Source organism: Trichomycterus rosablanca, chromosome 10 (genome assembly GCF_030014385.1).
Source record: "Trichomycterus rosablanca isolate fTriRos1 chromosome 10, fTriRos1.hap1, whole genome shotgun sequence".
Taxonomy (NCBI): Eukaryota; Metazoa; Chordata; class Actinopteri; order Siluriformes; family Trichomycteridae; genus Trichomycterus; species Trichomycterus rosablanca.
Window position 1 is genome coordinate 31,717,893 of NC_085997.1, and position 22,239 is coordinate 31,740,131.

The following is a 22,239-nucleotide window of genomic DNA, read 5'->3' on the forward strand; positions in this document are numbered from 1 at the left end:
CTTGTATGTTTACTGCCTAATTCCGTGGCTGTGGATGGAATTGTTGACAAGATGGAGTTCTTATTGGGAAACCCGTACGGTACTCCGGTGGGACAGTGCATTGGTATGGAATTTAAATACACATTTATTAACAAATATGTAATCGTACTGGGGAACTGCACTGGTTTTGCTTTGGTCTGGTATGGTCTTAGTATTGGTGGTTACGTGGTTATATAGCCAAGTCAACTAAGAACTGCTGTCAATGCACTCCGAGCTAAATAGTGGGATGTGAATGAAGAGTCAGATTATATATATATATATATATATATATATATATATATATATATATATATACACATATACATATGTATATATATATATATATATATATATATATATATATATATATATATATATATATAGTGTGTGTGTGCGTTTGTTCAAAACTAGGTTCTATTAGCAAGCACGAACCAGCTGTAGCCATGTAAGCTAAAGCTAATGCGCAACTGAACCTAACATGCTAAACGAAGCTAATGATTAAAATGCAATAATACAAACTCCATTCGCTGGTCTAAAACCAAATACTGTTATTCTCGAACCTTCCGACCATAAACCTGCTAAAACATGATGATAAAATAACTGAGCAGTTAAGTTGCATCACTGCAATGTCCTCTAGATTGCTAGCTAGGCTACATAGATAGCGGCTACTCATTGCCCATCTGACATCATTTGTATCAGGCTAAATATTTAACAAGTGAGCTAACATGACGTGTTTATTTGCCATTTTTCATATTTCTTGTACAGTAATTTAACATATACACGCCGTTTTCGCAAGGAGGTCCTGGGTTCGATCCCCAGGTGGGGCGGTCCGGGTCCTTTCTGTGTGGAGTTTGCATGTTCTCCCCGTGTCTGCGTGGGTTTCCTCCGGGTGCTCCGGTTTCCTCCCACAGTCCAAAGACATGCAAGTGAGGTGAATTGGAAATACAAAATTGTCCCCCAGGCCTGTGTTCGATATAACCTTGTGAACTGATGAATCTTGTGTAGTGAGTAACTACCGTTCCTGTCGTGAATGTAACCAAAGTGTAAAACATGACGTTAAAACCCCAACAAGCAAACGTTCATGACAGAACAGGTAGATTTATCAAACACAGTCATGGACAATTTTGTATCTCCAATTCACCTCACTTGCATGTCATTGTACTGTGGGAGGAAACCAGAGCTCCCGGAGGAATCCTACGCAGACACGGGGAGAACATGCCAACTCCCGGACCACCCCACCTGTGGATCGAACCTTTGCTGTGAGGCGACGGTCCTACCCACTAAGCCACCCCGAACGGCTTTTAAATCAAAAGATGCTAAACTTGGTTATAAATACAAATAAAATAAAACCACTGTGACAGAGTGTACTTATATATATATAAAAGAAAGCCAGGTCATGTTAATGTTTCTTTAGATTTCAGAGACATAATTTTGAGGGTGGTGGTAGCCTAGTGGGTAGAGCTTTGGGCTATCAACTGAACGGTTGAGAGTTCGAATCCCAGCTCTGCTATGCAGCCACCGTAACCCTCTCTGCCACACAATGGCTGACCGGGCGGCGCGGTGGCTAAGTGGGTAGCACTGTCGCCTCACAGCAAGAAGGTCCTGGGTTCGATCCCCAGTGGGGCGGTCCGGGTCCTTTCTGTGTGGAGTTTGCATGTTCTCCCTGTGTCTGTGTGGGTTTCCTCCGGGAGCTCCGGTTTCCTCCCACAGTCCAAAGACGTGCAAGTGAGGTGAATTGAAGATACTAAATTGATATATAACCTTGTGAACTGATGAATCTTGTGTAATGAATAACTATCTTTTTTGTCATGAATGTAACCAAAAGAGTGTAAAACATGATGTTAAAATCCTAATAAACAATGGCTGACCCTGCACTCTGACCCCAGCTTCCTAACAAGCAGGGATACACCAAGTAAAATGTTTTATATGTATAAATGACAAATATAGGCATTCTATTCATTCTATCTATTTTATTCATATTTGTTTATATGGTAAATCTGTTGTGCTTTTTATTTTCCTACTACACTTTAAATCCTGTATTTATGATGTCTCTATTTCAGCACTTAGTATTTTTCCTCACTTGCATGTATGATAATTATCACATTTCCAATGATCTATTTATACCACAGTACAAACGCATGACATCATCTTTACTGGTAGACATATTTCTGTTATCAGTCAGTAATACTGTCATATCACAAAGACTTTAGTCGTCATTACTAAAAAGGAACTTTTTATGCACTAAGTGAATTGGCCCTTCATAATTATTGTTTTTTATTATGTTGAGTCATGCTTAGGCTGGTTTAGTTTAGGTTCGCCCATCCCAGCACAGGACATTTGGAGCTCTTTTTCAGGGACCGTTAGTTCTTTCCTACCTCCCTGGCCAAAGTCTTTTTGCCTGGATTCCTGATTTGTGCCAAATGTCTTTCATTTAAAGGACACTTGGCCTTAGACATACCTACACATATAGTGTGCAATACTGTATTGCAGTGCAATAGCTAGACGTACTGTAATGGATAGGCGATTAGGTTTTCTGACAGAATGTCAGATTCAATATCAGGCAAACAGATAGAAATGGCAATCCATCATTTATAGGTTTGCAGATGTCAAATAACATTATTTGGTATAAATAATGTTATTATATAATAGGTATTTTCTTTTTTTTTTTTCTTTTTTTTAGAAAAAGCTACAGATGGCTCGTTACAGAGTGAAGACTGGACTTTGAATATGGAGATATGTGACATAATCAATGAAACAGAAGATGGGTAAGGACCTTTGTATCTGGTTCATAGAAAATAGATCCCAAAATCAATAACATAAGTTATAATGTTAGTTCACTAAACTTGGGGGCTAATGCCAGCAACCATAAGAGACCATTACCTTGTGCACTGATCATTTGTGTCAATAAATGGAAAATAAACATAGCCAGTCATGTCTGTGTAGCTGAAAGCACCGTAGCGATTCAGACCCTGGAACCCCCCATGATATGTATTTTCCTTAAATCTTGCTTTCACTTTCATTTTGTATTTAATGCCCTGTTTTACTGCACTGTTGTTTTCAGAGTTTCTTTGGATTTTGACAATCTCTTAATGGAAAAACATTTAGAATAAATGATGATTTAATTCAGGAAAAATCTTTTAATGGACAGTGGTAGCTCTTGGGTTAAGGTCATGAACTGGTAATTGAACAGTTGCTGGTCAAGCTCCTGATAGGTCCTTGAGCAAGGCTCTTAACCATCAATTGCTTGGGTTGCATTCGGTCACAAGTGTTCTCGCAGACCACTCCACCTGGGTGAATTCATTTTTCCAGAATATTGTTAGCATTTTTAAGTACAATTCTAACTAATGGCTGCTAAATGTATGGAATGTGTGTTGTGAAAGACACCACAGGTAGCATTAGGACCTTACTAACAGTGCAGGATGAGTAACACAGTTATAGATGAAGGGCAGACAGAGACAAAACAATGTCTTGCAGGTATGGTTTGCACAAGCAGTCCTGCATGAACAGTCCTGCTTTTCACGAGAAATTGACTACTTTACCCCGCAACCCAAAATTGGCACATTATACTGTTTACTTCTACTTTGTAATAGAAGTAAACATATATGTTAAAACAGATATGTTATGTGACAGTTCCACAGCCGTATGCTTTATGGTCATTTGGCATAATGTTTTAAAACCATGTCTAGAGCTATTTTATTTCTTTCTGATCACAGGCCCAAGGATGCTGTAAGAGCTGTCAAGAAGAGACTAAATGGTAATAAGAACTACAGGGAAGTCATGCTGACCTTGATGGTAAGTAGATATTTGTAATAAAAAAAGTTTACAAATTTAATTGTTGTCACGCATAAATCGAACATCCTGGTTTTTTTTATTTTTATTTCATTCCAGGTGCTTGAGACTTGTGTAAAGAACTGTGGTTATCGTTTCCATGCACTCGTCACCACCCGGGACTTTATCGATGGAGTTTTGGTTAAGGTTATTTCTCCTAAAAACAATCCCCCAGCCATAGTGCAGGACAAAGTGCTGGCCCTTATACAGGTACTGTAACTGTAAATATTGAACAAGAATAAAATAAAATGTGGTGCTTTGTTAATTAAAACGTAGCAAAATAGAATTCGAGAGAGAAAGCTCAGGATAGTTTGGTGCTGCTTAGTCATGAGATGCCCCCTAGTCAAGTGAAACCAGCAGGTGCTTTGTTCCTGGAGTTGCTAATAATCACAAAGTGAGATCTGGTTACCATGGTCATCTCGGGTGTCCGAGGGCAGCTTCAGCTATCATGGTCATCTGCCTGCTGTCTAAAAATCTATAGTCTACTTAATAAGCTATGGACGTATTCTCACAAAATCAACACCATGAATAGCAGCAAGTGAGTGACATCATATAGTGTGTTGCATTTTTTTATTGATAACTTTTCAAGCTTTTGAGACCAAAGCTTTTTTGGCTTATGTTATTGCTACACTACCATCAAGTAGTGTTCCACTGGGTGGCACTGCAGCTTTCTCATTGGTCCACTTTTTTTGTTTAAGTCCACTGCATGGTATCCTATGGTTTGTTACACTTCAAAATCCATTATGCCACATTTAGTACTTGTTTAAATTTCAAGCGACCCCATGCAGTACCTGTAATATATATTTGGTTATACTTTTTTACTAGGAATCATGCTTTGAAATGCAGGCTGTGTGTGGGTGAAGCAAGAACTAGTGATGACAGTTGATTGGTCAAACAGAATCGCTGCAGAAATAGAATTTATTATGTTTCCCGGTGGAACTGGACCTGACAGACCCTGACCAGGATAAAGCAGTTGATGAAAATTCAATAAAATAAACATGGGTAGCACGGCGGTTCAGTGGGTAGCACTGTCACCTCACTGCAGGAAGGTCCTGGGTTTGATTTCCAGGTGGAGCTGTCCGGGTCCTACTGTGTGGGTTTCCTTCAAGGTGCTCCAGGTGTAGGAGTGTGTGTGTGTTTGCTTTGTGGTGGACTGATGACCTGTCCGGGGTGCTTCCTACTTTTTGCTTAGTGAACTGGACCCACCCTGATCCAACATAGGATATAGTGGTGGTAAAACAGACAAATGAATGACAAACACCTACCCAGTTGTTTTGCTATAAACACCCAATCACCATTCTCAAAATGATTAGTAGGTTTGGTAAATCTCCAGATTGCCAGTTTGAATGCATTTGCATCACTTTTTTACATACAAAAGACCCAAATTACATTTTGGCAAACATTTGAAAGATGCAATCACCTGTAAGTGTAAGTCTGTGTGTTTGTCTGCCTTAGGCTTGGGCTGATGCTTTCCGGAGTAGTCCAGATTTGACAGGCGTGGTTCATGTTTATGAGGAAATGAAAAGGAAAGGCATTGAGTTCCCGAAGTCAGAGCTGGAGACCCTTTCACCTATCCACACACCACAGAGAGTAAGTTTTGTGTGTGTGTGTGCGCGTGTCTGTGTGTTTTTGTGTGTGTTTTATGTCAGTCTGTGCTTTATAAACTGATGCCAATTCACTGATGTACTGCCGTACATAATCCTTATTTCTATTTTGAAATGTTTATTTGCAGGGTGCTTTGGAAGCCGATCCCAGACCCAGTGCTCCAGCTCAGCCCAAACCTGCCCCTGCTTATTCTGCTCCACCAGTCCACACACCCTCTCAGATCCCCAGTGTGAACATGGGTGGACCCATCAATCCCTCGCCGGAGCAGGTACCCTACTTCCCTCAGACTCATAATTGATCATATTTTAATATTACAGCACGTGTCTAAGGGAAATGACATGTCTGACCAAGTGTTTACATGACATCAGATTTGCAGGCTACGTAGTGAGCTGGATGTTGTCCGCGGCAACACTAAGGTGATGTCTGAGATGCTAACCGAAATGGTGCCTGGACAGGAGGATCCATCTGACCATGAGCTTTTGCAGGTCAGCAATTTCTGACTCAGCATTTTTATGATTACATAAATATGCATTTTTGCACAGTTATAGCTGATGGTTTGCCAAACCAATGTCAAACCATAGCAGGGCTCTCAGCAGCAGTGGGACGAAACCCCGTCTCACCTTCTCTCCGTCAAACACACACCCCAGTCTGTTTGTGTAGACACCCAGCCTGAGATTTAAACTCGTGCTAGAGCTTTGACTTTGTTGATGTTGTTATTCTTTGTTTCTGACCACATTTGGCTATGTACTGATTCATTCATCAAAATGACTTGAAGTGTGGATTATTCATTAACAGACAATGTTCTGATGTTGTTAAGTCATAATTGATTACACTGTTAAATATAAATCAATTAAAATGCACCATTTTTATTGTTCTTAATACCCAGTTCATTTGCCTTGTGTTCCACTATACTATCCTTGTTCTTGCGCATTTTAGGCCGAATTTCTAACAAAAAAGAAAATGTAATCTGGGAAACTTTGCAGGTATTACTGTTTAAGACCATGCTGGTATAATTTATGTTTAACAGGAGCTCAATAGGACTTGCAGGGCGATGCAGCAAAGAATAGTGGAGCTCATTTCTCGCGTCTCTAACGAGGAGGTCACAGAGGAGCTGCTTCATGTTAATGACGACCTTAACAACATCTTCTTGAGATATGAAAGGTATTTAGTCCTGTATGTTAAAACGATGCAATTTAAAGTTTTGGTAATGTTTGTTTGTTGACGGATGCCCTGCTGCACATAGGTACGAGAGGTTCCGGTCTGGCCGACCTGCTCATGGAGTCAATAACGGGGTAAGTTTTGTTTTGCTTGTTATAGTTCCTCCTGTGAGAAAACCTTGCTTATGTTTGTTGTCACTCCATGTACAATAGCTTATCTGTCTATGTACATGTTTTTTGTTTTTTTTCTTACTTTTCATTTCCATTAACTGCTTTAGCCTGGGCAGGGTTGCGGTACTCCATTTTCACTGTGAACACTGGATACAAGGCAGGAATGCCCTGGACAGGTTGCCAGTCCATCATAAGGCTTTGACCTTCACCCTTTTTCAGACATAGCCTCAGACTTCATGTCTGTGTCCGGCTGGCCGGTAGCACCGCTGAGATTTGAAACCAGATCTCAGTAGTGATGGGCTAAAGCAACAGACCACTACACCACCCAAGTGCCACTACATGTAAAAAAAATAAAAAAATCAAAGCCACGCTGCTTGTGTTTTTGTCCCATCACTGCTTGGTCTTGTGTGTTTTGTACATTTGTTGCGAGTTTCTGTGCTAAAAAAGCATGCTGACATTACTTACAGTGTGTTTATATTCTGTGTTTTTTCTTTTTGTTGTGTTGTCAGCTGGGGGAGGCAAGTATTACATTCATGTGTCTCATTTTTTGACATTTGCAAAATCCCATCCCTAAGACTGCTCAGACAGCTCACCCCCTACCTTTACCATCCCATCTCTGCCTGATACAGAATGAGAAATGCTTAGATTTTTGCACTTAAACTTTGTTGAGAACTGTTTGGCTGTAATGATCCAATAGCATCTCAAACTGCCACTAAATCGCTGAGACTTGATCCCGGGTTTCCATGGTGGTGGACTAGTTTTTTATGGTGCTGGACTAGTGCATTAGACTACTGTACTACTTGCCTACCATATCATTTATAGGTCATGATTTTACTTGCTTTGTAATTACACAAAGGTCGTGGATATGAATCCCTTGAACAAGGCCTTCAATCCTCTTGGCTCCAGGGGCGCCGCACAATAGCTGACCCTGTGCTTAAACCCCAACTTCCAAATGAATTGTGATATGTGGAAAAAGCATTTCACTGTACTGTATACATGTACACATGCATGTGTATATAACAAATAATGGCATTCCATCTGCCATAGATCATCAATGAATGCAAGCAAATCTCATATGCAAACCTTCTTTGCACTTCAAATAGTAACTTCAATATCAAGTTATTTTCCTAACTGTAGTGTCATTGCCATTTATATTGAATTTATTTAGTAAGTACTATGCAATTTGAGATACACCTAGTCTTCCGAGTAGCATTCTGAGTAGCATTATGTGTATAAAGTTGTTGTGTTGTTATCGGCAAGTAAATTCCTGGCTTATGTGGTGAAGAATCTAAGCCATTTTCTACTAACCATTCCTTTAAGTGTTTATTTACTGTCTCCCCTCAGGGAATGTCAGTTCAAATCAGAGCTTGGAATTGATTCCCATCCACCTTCTGAATTTGAATAAAATTTGGCATTATAAAATAACTTCTACTTTATCAATCATTTTATAGTTATTACTAAATGTACAGTATATAACTATATAATTAACACATATGCTGTCATGTTTTGAACCACCAACAATCAAACCAATGAGAGTTAAATTATTCAGGCAGTTTTTAGTATAATCTGATAGATGGATTTACTCAAGGTTATATTACTGTATACTTGTCATTTAAATAAGAAAACTTATTTACCATAGAGCTGTTAAAATACAAATATAATTTTATATTTTGAGGTTTTTTAAGGATTGAGTTTAGAATTGAGTTCAAGTTTTGTTGTTCGATTCCCTTAAAATGATTTGGAAAGAAAAACATTGTTAGCACTACTTTGCCGCTTAATGCAGATAGTGCTGTTTGACATTATGAATTCATAAATTATTTAAATAAAACATGATTTTTTTAAACAATCATTTCAACAACAAAAGCAGCTGTAAACAACAAGGCACAGTTACCATTTCTGTAGTCTTTGGATGAATTAGCCAATATAAATGGCTTATTTAAGAATGGATAAAAAAAACTGTTTTACTCCAAATTAAGCCTGCTTTGTTTGGATAAATATATCCATATATATTGCTGGATACCATAGTGTAGGATAAAATATTTACATATAGGAGCCTCAAAAAGTCTGTGCCGTATGCAGGGTTTATATTAGTTACAATTGTAGTGAAAAAAAGTGTTTATTTTGGACCCATTATGGTTTAAGCATTTTGTGCTGAGCCTTCTTGCCTTTGCACATCTAGTGCACAGGATGTTTCTGGTAACTGTTGGACTTTTGTATTGTATTTGTATTGCCTACATGTTAAGAGTACTGGATCAGTGATCAGAAGGTTGTTAGTTCAAACCCCACCACTGCCAAGTTGCCACTGTTGGGCCCTTGAGAAACACCTTTGACAATCACTTAAACTAAAAGATTGAAGATGTAGTTAATTCCAAGCTCTGGTTATAAGTACATGCCTATATTGTTTACTAGGTGGGATGCATTTATATTTTGATTTGTGATTATTATATTGTGTGTTCCGTTTTGTAATGCCGAGTTGTGGGAAATTATTATGTCACACAGATGCTAAGTGAAGCTACGGAGGATAACCTGATTGATTTGGGGCCAGGCTCTCCTGCAGTGGTGAGTCCCAGGATCACTGGCACTCCTCCCACCGGCCTGCCAGCTTCTGTACTTCCTGCCCGCTCTGCCTCGCCTGCTACGCTCTCTTCCAGACTGGCAGGTCTGGGTGAGTCTTCTACCAGCACTGCTCACCTGTGTCTTCTGCATGTTAACCATGATGGCTGATGTTGTAACAGTTACTGAGAGTGATGTGTGTTTTCAGACGTGGGAGCCGACAGCGTCAGTGGCACTCTGAGTTCTCTCAACTGCCGTCAGACACAGGATGACTTTGACATGTTTGCCCAGACCAGAAGTGGCACGCTGGCTGAACCAAGAAAAAAGTATGACTTACTTATAATAATCATTAATACAGTTGTTTGTATACTATGTTTATTAATCTTGTAACACACTCGAATTTACTCTTCAGCAGATGTCACAATGTATACAGCAAATCAGTGTATCTCACACAAGTTAAGCAGGTCATACGTCCAAAAAATATGTTATTAATAATCACATAATACTCACGTCACAAGGTCAGTGGACAGATTGAATTACTAGTTGACTAGTTGGTCTAGAGCAGGGTTTATGAAAAAGCAACCCACATTTTATCCTTGATTTTTAGCGCTACCCAGGTAACACAAACAATGCATCAAAACGGAACACGAAACAAAATATACTTAATTAATGAAAATAGTGGCAATGTGGTCCCACTGTGGTTTACAAGATGTAATGTAACATCAACATCAAGCGTCAACATGGGGTTATTCATGTTCATGTGCCTGTTAAAATTATTATATTAAATCATCATTTTCTTTCTTTGAGACCCATTTTTTGCCTCACGACCTACCCAAGGGTTGTTGGACATCTTATTCCAAATATTTATTTATTTATATGAAGTTGACCCCCCACCCCCATGTGCCTATAAATGACCCCACTGTTTTTGAAAAGCTTTCCATAATTTTTGTCTCACAAAATGTGTGATCATTCATTCTACAGAGCATTTCTGAGGACAGATACTGTAGTGGAAAGAATGGCCTGGCTTACAGTGGTTGTTCAAATTCATGCCATAGGTGTTTACTAGGGTGGAGATGAGGGATCGGTGCAGGTCATTAATGTTCCTTCACACCGAAGTCTTAATGGGCCTTGCTTTGTACAAACAGGCATATAGAATGGATTTAGTACACTTGTTGACCCTCTTGTTCTGTTTATGACCCCAGAGCCTTTTTAACAGTTCACAGCTAGCAGCCTTTTTTTAATCAGCAGGATACTTCATGACCTGTCCTAATTTATGAAAACTGCAAATAAACAATATTTCTGTATTGACATTGTGTTCCAAACCTAATTTATAAATGTCTGTTTGGGGTCTTAGAGACCCTAGCTGGATACATGAATAAATACAAGATTGTTGAGGGTACAACTGACTCTCTGTCAAACACACACACACACACACACATTTAGAAAATCACCTACCTCTTTTTCTCTGATTAATTTGATTAATTAATTAGGTTAAATTGTAATCTCAGTTTAATTTACCCACATAATACTAGGGTCTCTGGGACACCAGTGTAAACAGAACACAAGGGTTAGTCATGGGTGTGGATAAAACACCTAAAATCCATAATTAAGAGATGACACGTATATTTTGGCTGTATGCTGTATTTTGGCATGATCATTCATTCATTAATTTTTTTTGTAGTAACTCTGCCTTTTTCTTTGCTTAAAACAAATGACAGTGCACCTTTTGAAGATACACAGGCTGCAAGTGGAGGAGCTCCTACTCTTGATGTTAGGCAACAAAACTCTGAAGGGGTGAGTGTGTGTGTGTGTTTTCATATAAGTGTGTAGTAATTAATCTTTCCCCTACACCTTTTGATGTTGAAGAAAACACCAATATTCAGGTCATTAGTCGAACAGACATTGTTACAAGTATCACATTACGTTTTTATTTGTATGCAACACTGATTACTTTAGCACATCTTTCTTAATTATTTACCTTTAAGGTTATTCCAGTATTTAAGGGTAGTGTTCTGGTATGTACAGATTTAGGATCTGAAAAAAAGCACCATTGTTTTTGTTAGTAAATTGCACTTTTTATTTAAATTATTTTATTATTATTTATTTAAGTTAAGATTTATGTTTTCTTTTATTCTTGTTGGTTTGGTTCTGCCCCATGATTTGTCCATGACTTTGGTTCCAAGGTTGCTCTTGTTCAGCCCTCTGTCATGGATGACATTGAGAAATGGCTCTGTACCGACGTGGTGAGATTATTATTATTTTTATTTTTTTTATCTTTTTCTGCTTTTTGGCTGCATTTTATGCTTCTTAAAAAAATATGCTAATTTAACAGCATATTTCTTTTTAATAGTTTTATTTTCAATTCTATATAATTATATATATTTAATATATACAAACAGCTTTGCTTTCTAGTAACTTCTTTTAGGATGGTCACTTTACATGTGTTTCAGTCTTCTCTCCTGCATATTTGGAACTTGATCTTGTAGTGAACTGTCTGCTATTCTTAAACTAAAATGAGCAAATTCCAGCCTCTGGTTTAGCTGTAATAAATGTATTTCTCTGCCCGTGTCTTCTTCGCCGTGTTCGCTTCGTTCAGTTTGGCCTGTATGGGAATGTTTTTTTAACTGGTTGTGGGTTGTAGTTTCTAACCCAGTTCCACGTCTTCTGAAAAATGCCTTATGATATATTTTAACGTGCGAAAGGCTTCTGGCTTGCTTTTAAGTCTTCTCACCTTCCTCAATGTCTGTTACTTTACAATAGATCTTATCTGTGTATCTGTGTGTTTCATGTTTACAGCAAGGAGATGAAGGGGAAGAGGGCGTGACGAGCGAAGGTATATTACATTTATAAATAAATGGAGTTATTTTATGAGAGTTTGTATGCTATGAAACAGCTTTTTAATATATTCGTCTAGTAATTGAGTTAAGCAACAATGTACAACTCTTTATATATGAGATTGGTGACAGTTTACAGTGGTTTTCTATAGCTTTTAGTGGGCTGTTGTTACTGCAGCCGTTATTTATTGCACAAATCAGATTTAGTGTGTTTAATCATCATAAACAGTTTGTGCTTAAGTGTTTTTTCTTTGCTTGATCTCCACTATAATTACTTTTAAGCCTGTAGGTGGTGTGAAGTACAGTGTTTACATCAGTACAAAACACACACACACACACACACACCACCACCAAATTTTTTAACTTTTAGGACAAATGATTGAGCCCTAAAGGCCAACAATTAACCCTTTATTACCCTGTGTATCCATTGGCAATATTATATTAATATAACACTGTTTTTTTATAAATGTCTTTCTTTTTTCTTCAGAATTTGATAAGTTCTTGGAGGAGAGAGCTAAAGCTGCAGAAATGGTCCCCACCCTTCCAGTGCCACAGAGTACGGACCCCGCCAGTGCAGCAGGTTCATCTGTAAGTGCTGGTAAAAAAGCAGGCTCAATCTGGAGACACCCTGCTTCCCTAGTAGAATGAGTTTCGGACTCTTTACTCAGCCTGATGTGGGTGCTACTCCATTCAGCCTGCTGTGGGCGGTAAGTAAGCAGTCCTGAGGACCCTGTGGCTCCCCTGTCTCTCCTCTGCTTCCTGCATTGCTACACAATCAACACTACGGCGGCTGCCTCCTATGCAGTTTGTATTTTCAGACTGGCTTTGTGAAGGAATCTTAAAGACGAACATTTTCATCCACTACTTTAAAACGTTTATTTCTTTTTAAAAAATCACTTTTCAAACTGGGAGACATGTTAGCGTCATGTATCTTTAATTTGCACATAGCATTAAGATGATTCAAATCTTAACTTATCCCTGATATCTATTTTTCTAGTTTATTTGCCACTGAATTCTGTCTGTTGATGCTTTAAAGCAGCTTTTGTTTTGTTTAGATTAATGAGTGATGTGTGAGTGAAATCCCTCGTTGGCAGATGTTGCTAATTTCATTTGATGAATAATTTTATAATGTGTTCTTAATTTGTTTTAGTTGTTTACATTTCATGTTGCATAGTCTTGCAGGGTTAGCTACAATCTTTAATGAGAACCATTTGGGGCTTTGCAAAAGCTAGTTATAAATCATAATCAAGCACAAGCAAACCAATATCTGCAACTTTAGTAAAATCACTTGAATCCTAATAATAATAATATTATTATCATTAATAATACATTTGATTACCATCTAAATCAGTTCTCTTGGAGGATGCACTGATGCATTTGCCTCGTAGGTAAGCAGCTCAGCACTGAGCTCCAGTAAAATCCCATTGTTCATATTATGTATATAAAAAAAAATAACTGTAAATTTTGCATATACATACTCTGACTGTAAGATCTCAGTGCCAGCGTTGTTATTACTTTCCTCTTGTGTGCTGAGATTTCTTTCAATTTCAAACTGACTGACTATTTCACACCTTGCAAAAATATATTTATTTTTCACACACAAGACACTATTTTACACCTAATCAACATCTTATCTGCTAATTTATCTGACAGGTGAACGATGTTTATACAGAACACAAGCAGTTTTTTTGAATGTCTGAACACGGCTTGATCCACGTGTGTATAGTGTGTAACTATACTTTAGGTAGTTCAGCTGTACAAACTCACTAAGGTGAGTTGGAACTTGTGATTTGGTTTGGTTGAGGTTTTAAATGCTGCCTGTTTTTAACACTTTAGTTTGTTTAAGCCTAAATCCCATTCTAGTTTCTCCAGATTTATCTTCCAAGAGATAAAGACGACTCTCACAGGACTACACATCATATAGTTACTTGTTTTGGTATCAAAGAGACTTCAAGTTAAAGAAAGGCTTGTAAATGTATGTTTTTGCTTGGTTTTGACTGGTTTTACTTCAGTAACAGTAAACTTGGATTCATTTAGCTCAGTGAAAGATAAAGGGAAGTTTAAATGAAGGAAGCAGTAGATTTTTGGCTTACTAAATGAGTGATATGCAGTACATAAAATCAGTCACTGGTCAGTTTGGCTGTGTGCTTTTGGTCTACCTCACAAAGATTGCTATGAGGAAGGGAATGATGTAGTTGTTAATGTAGTTGGAGAGTGTGCTGACTCATAGGGTCATTGGCATGATGTGTCATTAGAATAGCTGTAATGTAAACCTATAAAAAATAACAAAGAAATCGAACATTAATATGTACATATTGGTGAGATTTGCACCAGATCTGCTTTTTGGTTTTATAAATGAGGTTCAAATCTAAGCTTCCGTTTATTTATATTCCGCCTTATAGTCCAAGTAAATAGAGTTCATTGAAAGCTGATGGTGACTGCAAGGCAGTTTAAATTGGATTTTCTTTTACACAACTACTGTGGAAATAATGTCAAACATAGTGCTGTTAGAAAGTAAGGAAATGGATCTGCCTTAACGAACTGAAGTCTTTAAGTTTAAGAAGGGAAACGCTGTGTGTTTAGTTCCTTTATGTTTGCAGGTATAAAGTGTAACCTGTAAGTTTTATGTGCTGTGTTTGCTATCTTGTTAGTTCTTTGCTGATGTGTATATTTCACTTAGTAGTGTAGTAAGTAATTGGACCAAACTGATTTACTCAACGTAACAACTACAATATATTTGGATCTGATTAAGAATCTGTAAAATGGCTTTTGTTATGGTTTTGTCTCCAGTCCAAAATTTAGGAGCAGTCTTTCAAAAATAATGCGAACCCTCTTGGTGTGACTTTGGCAAATCACAATTCTTACTTTCATAGATTATAGAGGTTTTCACTACTGTTCTTTAACCACTACTGCAGTTCTACATAGTGCTATATTGTATTAAGTACAATGCATCCTGTAACATTAAACAGATAATATAACTCTGCTAATATTGCTCAGGTTTTGGCTTTAAGGTTAAAGGCATTAAGGGAGCTGTTGTTGCTCGTGGACCTTCCCTGACCAAGAAAATCTTCTTGTCAAAATGTTTGGTAAACTGTCTACCAAAAACATTGCACTACTTGCAAGTTTGAATGTCAACCCTGCTACCGGCCGGCCAGGCGCCCACACACAGACATGATTGGCTATGGTAATCAGTTCCTGAATTTTCATTCTTTACATTTTCTGCACTTTTATGCTTAATAAATCATGAATTCTTCTGTTTAAACACTAAACTGATTTCCAGTTTGTTTAGTCAGGAGTGCACAGTGCCGACTGCTGCTTTGCCTCATTTTAAGTGGGAAAAACCCCTGAGGCGAGTTTGGGAGCACTGCAAAATGACTCTTGTGTGAAAACTTGCTGTGCCTGCTTAGTTCTGTTTGGACTGATTGTGTGTAGTCTGCGTTCTCCATCGTGGTAGTAAACATTTCTTTTTTTTTCTTTTTTTGGTTGTTTCCTGTGGATTGATCATTATAGTGTTTGTTGATGAATGTTGGTCACTAAATTTCAGCAAAGGCGAAAGCGATATAAGATAAAAGTAAGAGCATGGTTCACATGGTTTACTTTGTTCTGAGCTTAACACACTGTTTCTTATTTACTAATGGTTTGCTAACAAACATTTAAACATTGTGCCACTCCGTGCGCTGTGACTACAGTTTAACAGAGGAGGTATTTTCTACTTCTATTCTACTACAGTAACATATTTTACACAACTCTGTTAATTAAAATACATATATATATATATATACATATATATATATATATATAGTAGTGCTGGTGACAGGTCATGTGATGTATTTTAATTAACAGAGTATATATATATATATATATATATATCCCCCACTGTGTATATATATATACATATATCCCCCACTGTGTATATACAGTGTATCACAAAAGTGAGTACACCCCTCACATTTCTGCAAATATTTCATTATATCTTTTCATGGGACAACACTATAGAAATAAAACTTGGATATAACTTAGAGTAGTCAGTGTACAGCTTGTATAGCAGTGTAGATTTACTGTCTTCTGAAAATAACTCAACACACAGCCATTAATGTCTAAATGGCTGGCAACATAAGTGAGTACACCCCACAGTGAACATGTCCAAATTGTGCCCAAAGTGTCAATATTTTGTGTGACCACCATTATTATCCAGCACTGCCTTAACCCTCCTGGGCATGGAATTCACCAGAGCTGCACAGGTTGCTACTGGAATCCTCTTCCACTCCTCCATGATGACATCACGGAGCTGGTGGATGTTAGACACCTTGAACTCCTCTACCTTCCACTTGAGGATGCGCCACAGGTGCTCAATTGGGTTTAGTCCATCACCTTTACCTTCAGCTTCCTCAGCAAGGCAGTTGTCATCTTGGAGGTTGTGTTTGGGGTCGTTATCCTGTTGGAAAACTGCCATGAGGCCCAGTTTTCGAAGGGAGGGGATCATGCTCTGTTTCAGAATGTCACAGTACATGTTGGAATTCATGTTTCCCTCAATGAACTGCAGCTCCCCAGTGCCAGCAACACTCATGCAGCCCAAGACCATGATGCTACCACCACCATGCTTGACTGTAGACAAGATACAGTTGTCTTGGTACTTCTCACCAGGGCGCCGCCACACATGCTGGACACCATCTGAGCCAAACAAGTTTATCTTGGTCTCGTCAGACCACAGGGCATTCCAGTAATCCATGTTCTTGGACTGCTTGTCTTCAGCAAACTGTTTGCTGGCTTTCTTGTGCGTCAGCTTCCTTCTGGGATGACGACCATGCAGACCGAGTTGATGCAGTGTGCGGCGTATGGTCTGAGCACTGACAGGCTGACCTCCCACGTCTTCAACCTCTGCAGCAATGCTGGCAGCACTCATGTGTCTATTTTTTAAAGCCAACCTCTGGATATGACGGCGAACACGTGGACTCAACTTCTTTGGTCGACCCTGGCGAAGCCTGTTCCGAGTGGAACCTGTCCTGGAAAACCGCTGTATGACCTTGGCCACCATGCTGTAGCTCAGTTTCAGGGTCTTAGCAATCTTCTTATAGCCCAGGCCATCTTTGTGGAGAGCAACAATTCTATTTCTCACATCCTCAGAGAGTTCTTTGCCATGAGGTGCCATGTTAAATATCCAGTGGCCAGTATGAGAGAATTGTACCCAAAACACCAAATTTAACAGCCCTGCTCCCCATTTACACCTGGGACCTTGACACATGACACCAGGGAGGGACAACGACACATTTGGGCACAATTTGGACATGTTCACTGTGGGGTGTACTCACTTATGTTGCCAGCTATTTAGACATTAATGGCTGTGTGTTGAGTTATTTTCAGAAGACAGTAAATCTACACTGCTATACAAGCTGTACACTGACTACTCTAAGTTATATTCAAGTTTCATGTCTATAGTGTTGTCCCATGAAAAGATATAATGAAATATTTGCAGAAATGTGAGGGGTGTACTCACTTTTGTGATACACTGTATATACACAGTGGGGGAAATAAGTATTTGATCCCCTGCTGATTTTGTAAGTTTACCCCCTTACAAAGACTTGAACAGTCTATAATTTTTATGGAAGGTTTATTTTAACAGAGAGAGACAGAATATCAACAAAAAATCCAGAAAAAAAACATTAAATAAAAGTTATAAATTAATTTGTATTAAATTAAGGGAAATAAGTATTTGATCCCCTACCAACCAGCAAGAATTTTGACCCCCACAGACCGGTTATGTGCACAAAAGGCACACAAATCAGTCCTGTCCCTGTATAAAAGACTCCTGTCACAGAATCAGTTTCTTACATTCAAATCTCTCGACCACCATGGGCAAGACCAAAGAGCTATCAAAGGACGTCAGGGACAAGATTGTAGACCTGCAAAAGGCTGGAATGGGCTACAAGACCATCAGCAAGAAGCTTGGTGAGAAAGAGACCACTGTTGGTGCGATAATTCGAAAATGGAAGAAATACAAGATCACAGTCAATCACCCTCGCTCTGGAGCTCCATGCAAGATCTCACCTGGTGGGGTAAGAATGATTCTGAGAAAGGTGAGGTCAGCCCAGAATTACACGGGAGGAGCTTGTCAATGATCTCAAGGGAGCTGGGAGCAGAGTCACCAAGAAAACCATTAGTAACACACTTCGCCGTAATGGATTGAGATCCTGCAGTGCCCGCAAAGTCCCTTTGCTCAAGAAGGCTCATGTACAGGCCCGTCTGAAGTTTGCCAATGAACACCTGAATGATTCAGAGAAAGCTTGGGAGAATGTGATATGGTCAGATGAGACCAAAATTGAGCTCTTTGGCATCAACTCCACTCGCCGTGTTTGGAGGCAAAGAAATGCCTGGTGGGGATGGTGTTCTTGGGGTCATATCCAGCATTTCTCTGCTCCCAGCTCCCTTGAGATCATTGACAAGCTCCTCCCGTGTAATTCTGGACTGACCTCACCTTTCTCAGAATCATTCTTACCCCACCAGGTGAGATCTTGCATGGAGCTCCAGAGCGAGGGTGATTGACTGTGATCTTGTATTTCTTCCATTTTTGAATTATCGCACCAACAGTGGTCTCTTTCTCACCAAGCTTCTTGCTGATGGTCTTGTAACCCATTCCAGCCTTGTGCAGTTCTACAATCTTGTCCCTGACGTCCTTTGATAGCTCTTTGGTCTTGCCCATGGTGGTCGAGAGATTTGAACGGAAGAAACTGATTCTGTGACAGGAGTCTTTTATACAGGGACAGGACTAATTTGTGTGCCTCATGGGCACATAACCGGTCTGTGGGGATCAGAATTCTTGCTGGTTGGTAGGGGATCAAATACTTATTTCCCTTAATTAAATACAAATTAATTTATAACTTTTATTTAATGTTTTTTTTCTGGATTTTTTGTTGATGTTCTGTCTCTCTCTGTTAAAATAAACCTTCCATAAAAATTATAGACTGTTCAAGTCTTTGTAAGGGGGTGAACTTACAAAATCAGCAGGGGATCAAATACTTATTTTCCCCACTGTATATATATATATATATATATATATATATATATATATATATATATATATGCATGAGGGATCTTCAAAAAGTTTCTGCACTTTTATATTTTGGTGGGAGTAGTAGTAATTGGTTGTGACTGAGAGACGCTTATAGTCTTATATTTCCACTTTTTTGGACGTTTAAAGAAGCTTTAAGGGGAAGAAGATTTTCATGTGATGATGATGTAAAATCAGCGGTGCATCAGTGGCTACACGCTCATGCTGATGGCGGTAAAAAGCTGGTACGATGCTGGAAAAAATGCATCTGAGGGTGACTAGAAAAGTGATGTAATATTGTTTTTAAAATTCTTAATAAATAGAGTTAAAATAGTGCAGAAACTTTTTGAAGAACCCTCGTGTGTGTGTGTGTGTGTATATGTGTATGTGTATATGCTCACATATATATATATATAATTATATCATAATAATGTTATATTTAAGTTGTTTTTGCTCATTATGACATTTGTAATTTTTTATAAAGATGTATTAGTAAACATATGAGACAATGATGACATTAAAGGTCAATCAGTTGTGACAATTATGACAGTCGTTAGCTATGATTTGTCCTTGTGATGGGCCTAAATACACTTGCCTGTTTGGTTTTGCCTGCAAAATGCATATATCTAACAGTTTAAACTGTATTTTACATTCTACAGTGGTGTTGCTTCTGCTATCATTTCTCCAAATGACTGTTTGATTACCCACAACCTGCTCACTACACATAAACAAAACCTGTAAAATCCTAATCATGTTGTCTTCACTTGCAATCATAGTAAATCAGGGCCTCTGACTTCTCTATTCAGATGTTAAGATTGTATATGATGGGTAATAAACCTCCACTACGTTAACATCATTTAGGTCATCATACCAGAACCTGAATCATCATTTCACAAACAAATGTCAGCACTACTATATATTCTGTGGTAAATCTAAATACTCACTTAACACCAACTTTATAGTTGATTTGACATTCATAAGTACTTGTATTCTGTACCTAACCACTAAATGCCTGGTGTGTAATGAACATGTGTAACAATGATCATGTGCAATGTTTGTGTTTATGAATAGTTAAGCTATAATCTCTGCACTGTATAATTTATTAGCATAATTTATTTTGAATATAATTGAGACTGTAAAAATGAACTGTCAAATCCCTACTTGGAGAATGTTGAAACAAGTGATATTCCCCCTTTATTTCATAATCTCAGTATTGAGATGATGAAATAAAAGGGATTGTTTTTTTGATTGTGGGATAATTATGTTTCTGTTAGAGGTTTGCTTTTCATTTTGCTGTACGAGATATTAAGAAGCTGGTGCACAACATGCTTCTTAGGTTGTTTTTCTTTATCACTTTAAGATAACTATAATTTGTATTTCACTAAAACTGAAACATTTCAAAGACTTGCTAAGAAAACATACCAGGGGTCGGTGGTACCCTCCTGTAATGATGACTGAATGGAAGTAAGTTAGTTTTTGTTCAGAAGTAACCACACTCGGAGCAATTCCATCTCTTTATAGAAACAGTAATTGTTTGACTGAATATTGTGTGTCCTTGTATGTGTGTGATCAGTTGTCATTACTCCTGTTGCTGCTGTACAGAGAGATTGTTAAAGCACTGTATGCTGGAGCCCGTGAGGCACTGGAACCTGTGCGCTGTTTGTCAGCGATGCTGGTTTCTCAGATTGTGCTGATGTGCTGGTCTGTGTGTTTAGTTGTTGGTATACCTCAAGTTGCACTCTGTGATTGATCCATGCATGTGCTTCAATAAAACAAACCAAGTTGGTGACTCATCAGATCTGTCTCTTCTGAAATGTTTTGTTCTTTTTAGTTTGCGGTCATAAACTGATTTGGCACACGGGCTCTAACAGGGTTTTTAAATTTGGTAACATTTATTACTAAAACAACAGATTTCTTACTAGCCAGGCCAGGATTTTAAAATCAGAACTCAACAAGCTAATTGTAAGGTGTCTACATAGTTTTGAACATTTAATGAATGTCTCATCTTGGCTATAAAGAAACCAGTCACAAAACATACTACAGTGATACCTTGTAACTCAACGTCCCCTAAACTCAGTCTTTAAAACTCAACACCCTTCGTCAAGAAATGTGTACCCTTGAACTCAATGTTTCACTTAAACTCAACGTCTGAGCGACTGCTGCAAATCCACTCTGAATGCTCCACGTGTATTTGTGTTTATCTCCTGTTTCACTTTTAAACTTGTGTTATAGCTCAATGTTCTGAGAAATTATGAGAAATCAGCTTTTCCGAGAGTCTAAAACGCTTATCATAAAAAAGCGTTGACTTAAAAAAATGTGACTTAGTGTATTAAAAGAGCGACATCAAAACACTAAACCTCTCTTAATCACTAGTTTTAATTGTATTTCAGTGTTTTTATATTATATTTGTTATTTTCAGTGTATAAGTGTCAAAAACAACCCCATTATTTTACATTAGCCTAAAACTCGACGCCTTTTAAACTCAAGACCACTTCCAGAACCAATTGACGTTGAGTTTCAAGGTACCACTGTATATCAGAAGTGCTATATATTATGTTCTTAAGTTTTTGTTATGCTTAAGCAGGTGTTGCTCTCTGTGTTTATGAAAAGGAAGAAGTCAGTATTTTGGGAGGAATTAAGCTCAGCTCACATGCTGTTTGCTATTCTGATGTAAATAATCAGGGGAAGTGATTTTAGATATCAATAAAATAAATAAATGGTTAAAACTACAAGAATATTTATTGGGGAGAGAAAGGTGAATTTTAGTAGTTTGTAAAACAAAGTGGTTTTATGTTGAGCAGTGATTGTATAATAAATTATTCAGAATTCTGAATGTATAATTAAATTTAGGTTTAAATCTAATTTCCTAGCTTTTGTAATTATTTTTTTTTTTTTCAAATAAATTTTTATTTTGAGGTTTACTAATATTTTCAAAGTAAGAGGCACATTTGATTTTATTTAATTAAAACCAAATAGTGTATAAAGGGTATATGAATTTACAAATGTACATTACATGTAAAATGTCAGA

The 22,239-nt window shown here is 38.0% G+C and overlaps 1 protein-coding gene across 1 annotated transcript; it reads left to right on the forward strand.

The window, feature by feature from the left end:
• Positions 1 to 36: 36 nt before the first annotated feature.
• Positions 37 to 13,641, forward strand: tom1l2 (target of myb1 like 2 membrane trafficking protein). Its single transcript, XM_063003820.1, has 15 exons — positions 37 to 103; positions 2,699 to 2,783; positions 3,732 to 3,810; positions 3,907 to 4,056; positions 5,302 to 5,436; positions 5,579 to 5,719; positions 5,820 to 5,936; positions 6,479 to 6,612; positions 6,695 to 6,743; positions 9,279 to 9,444; positions 9,541 to 9,658; positions 11,051 to 11,126; positions 11,516 to 11,575; positions 12,129 to 12,165; positions 12,654 to 13,641. The coding sequence occupies exons 1-15, from the start codon at positions 52 to 54 to the stop codon at positions 12,812 to 12,814; spliced, it is 1,560 nt and encodes a 519-aa protein (XP_062859890.1). The 5' UTR covers positions 37 to 51; the 3' UTR covers positions 12,815 to 13,641.
• The last annotated feature ends 8,598 nt before the right edge of the window (positions 13,642 to 22,239 follow it).

What these genes read in the sequence shown, in the direction of transcription:
- tom1l2 (XM_063003820.1), top strand. Translation starts at nt 52, where the DNA reads ATGGAGTTCTTATTGGGAAACCCGTACGGTACTCCGGTGGGACAGTGC. An exon ending in TCCGGTGGGACAGTGCATTG is followed by an intron (nt 104 to 2,698) that starts GTATGGAATTTA and finishes TCTTTTTTTTAG; the next exon opens with AAAAAGCTACAGATGGCTCG. An exon ending in AAGTCATGCTGACCTTGATG is followed by an intron (nt 3,811 to 3,906) that starts GTAAGTAGATAT and finishes ATTTCATTCCAG; the next exon opens with GTGCTTGAGACTTGTGTAAA.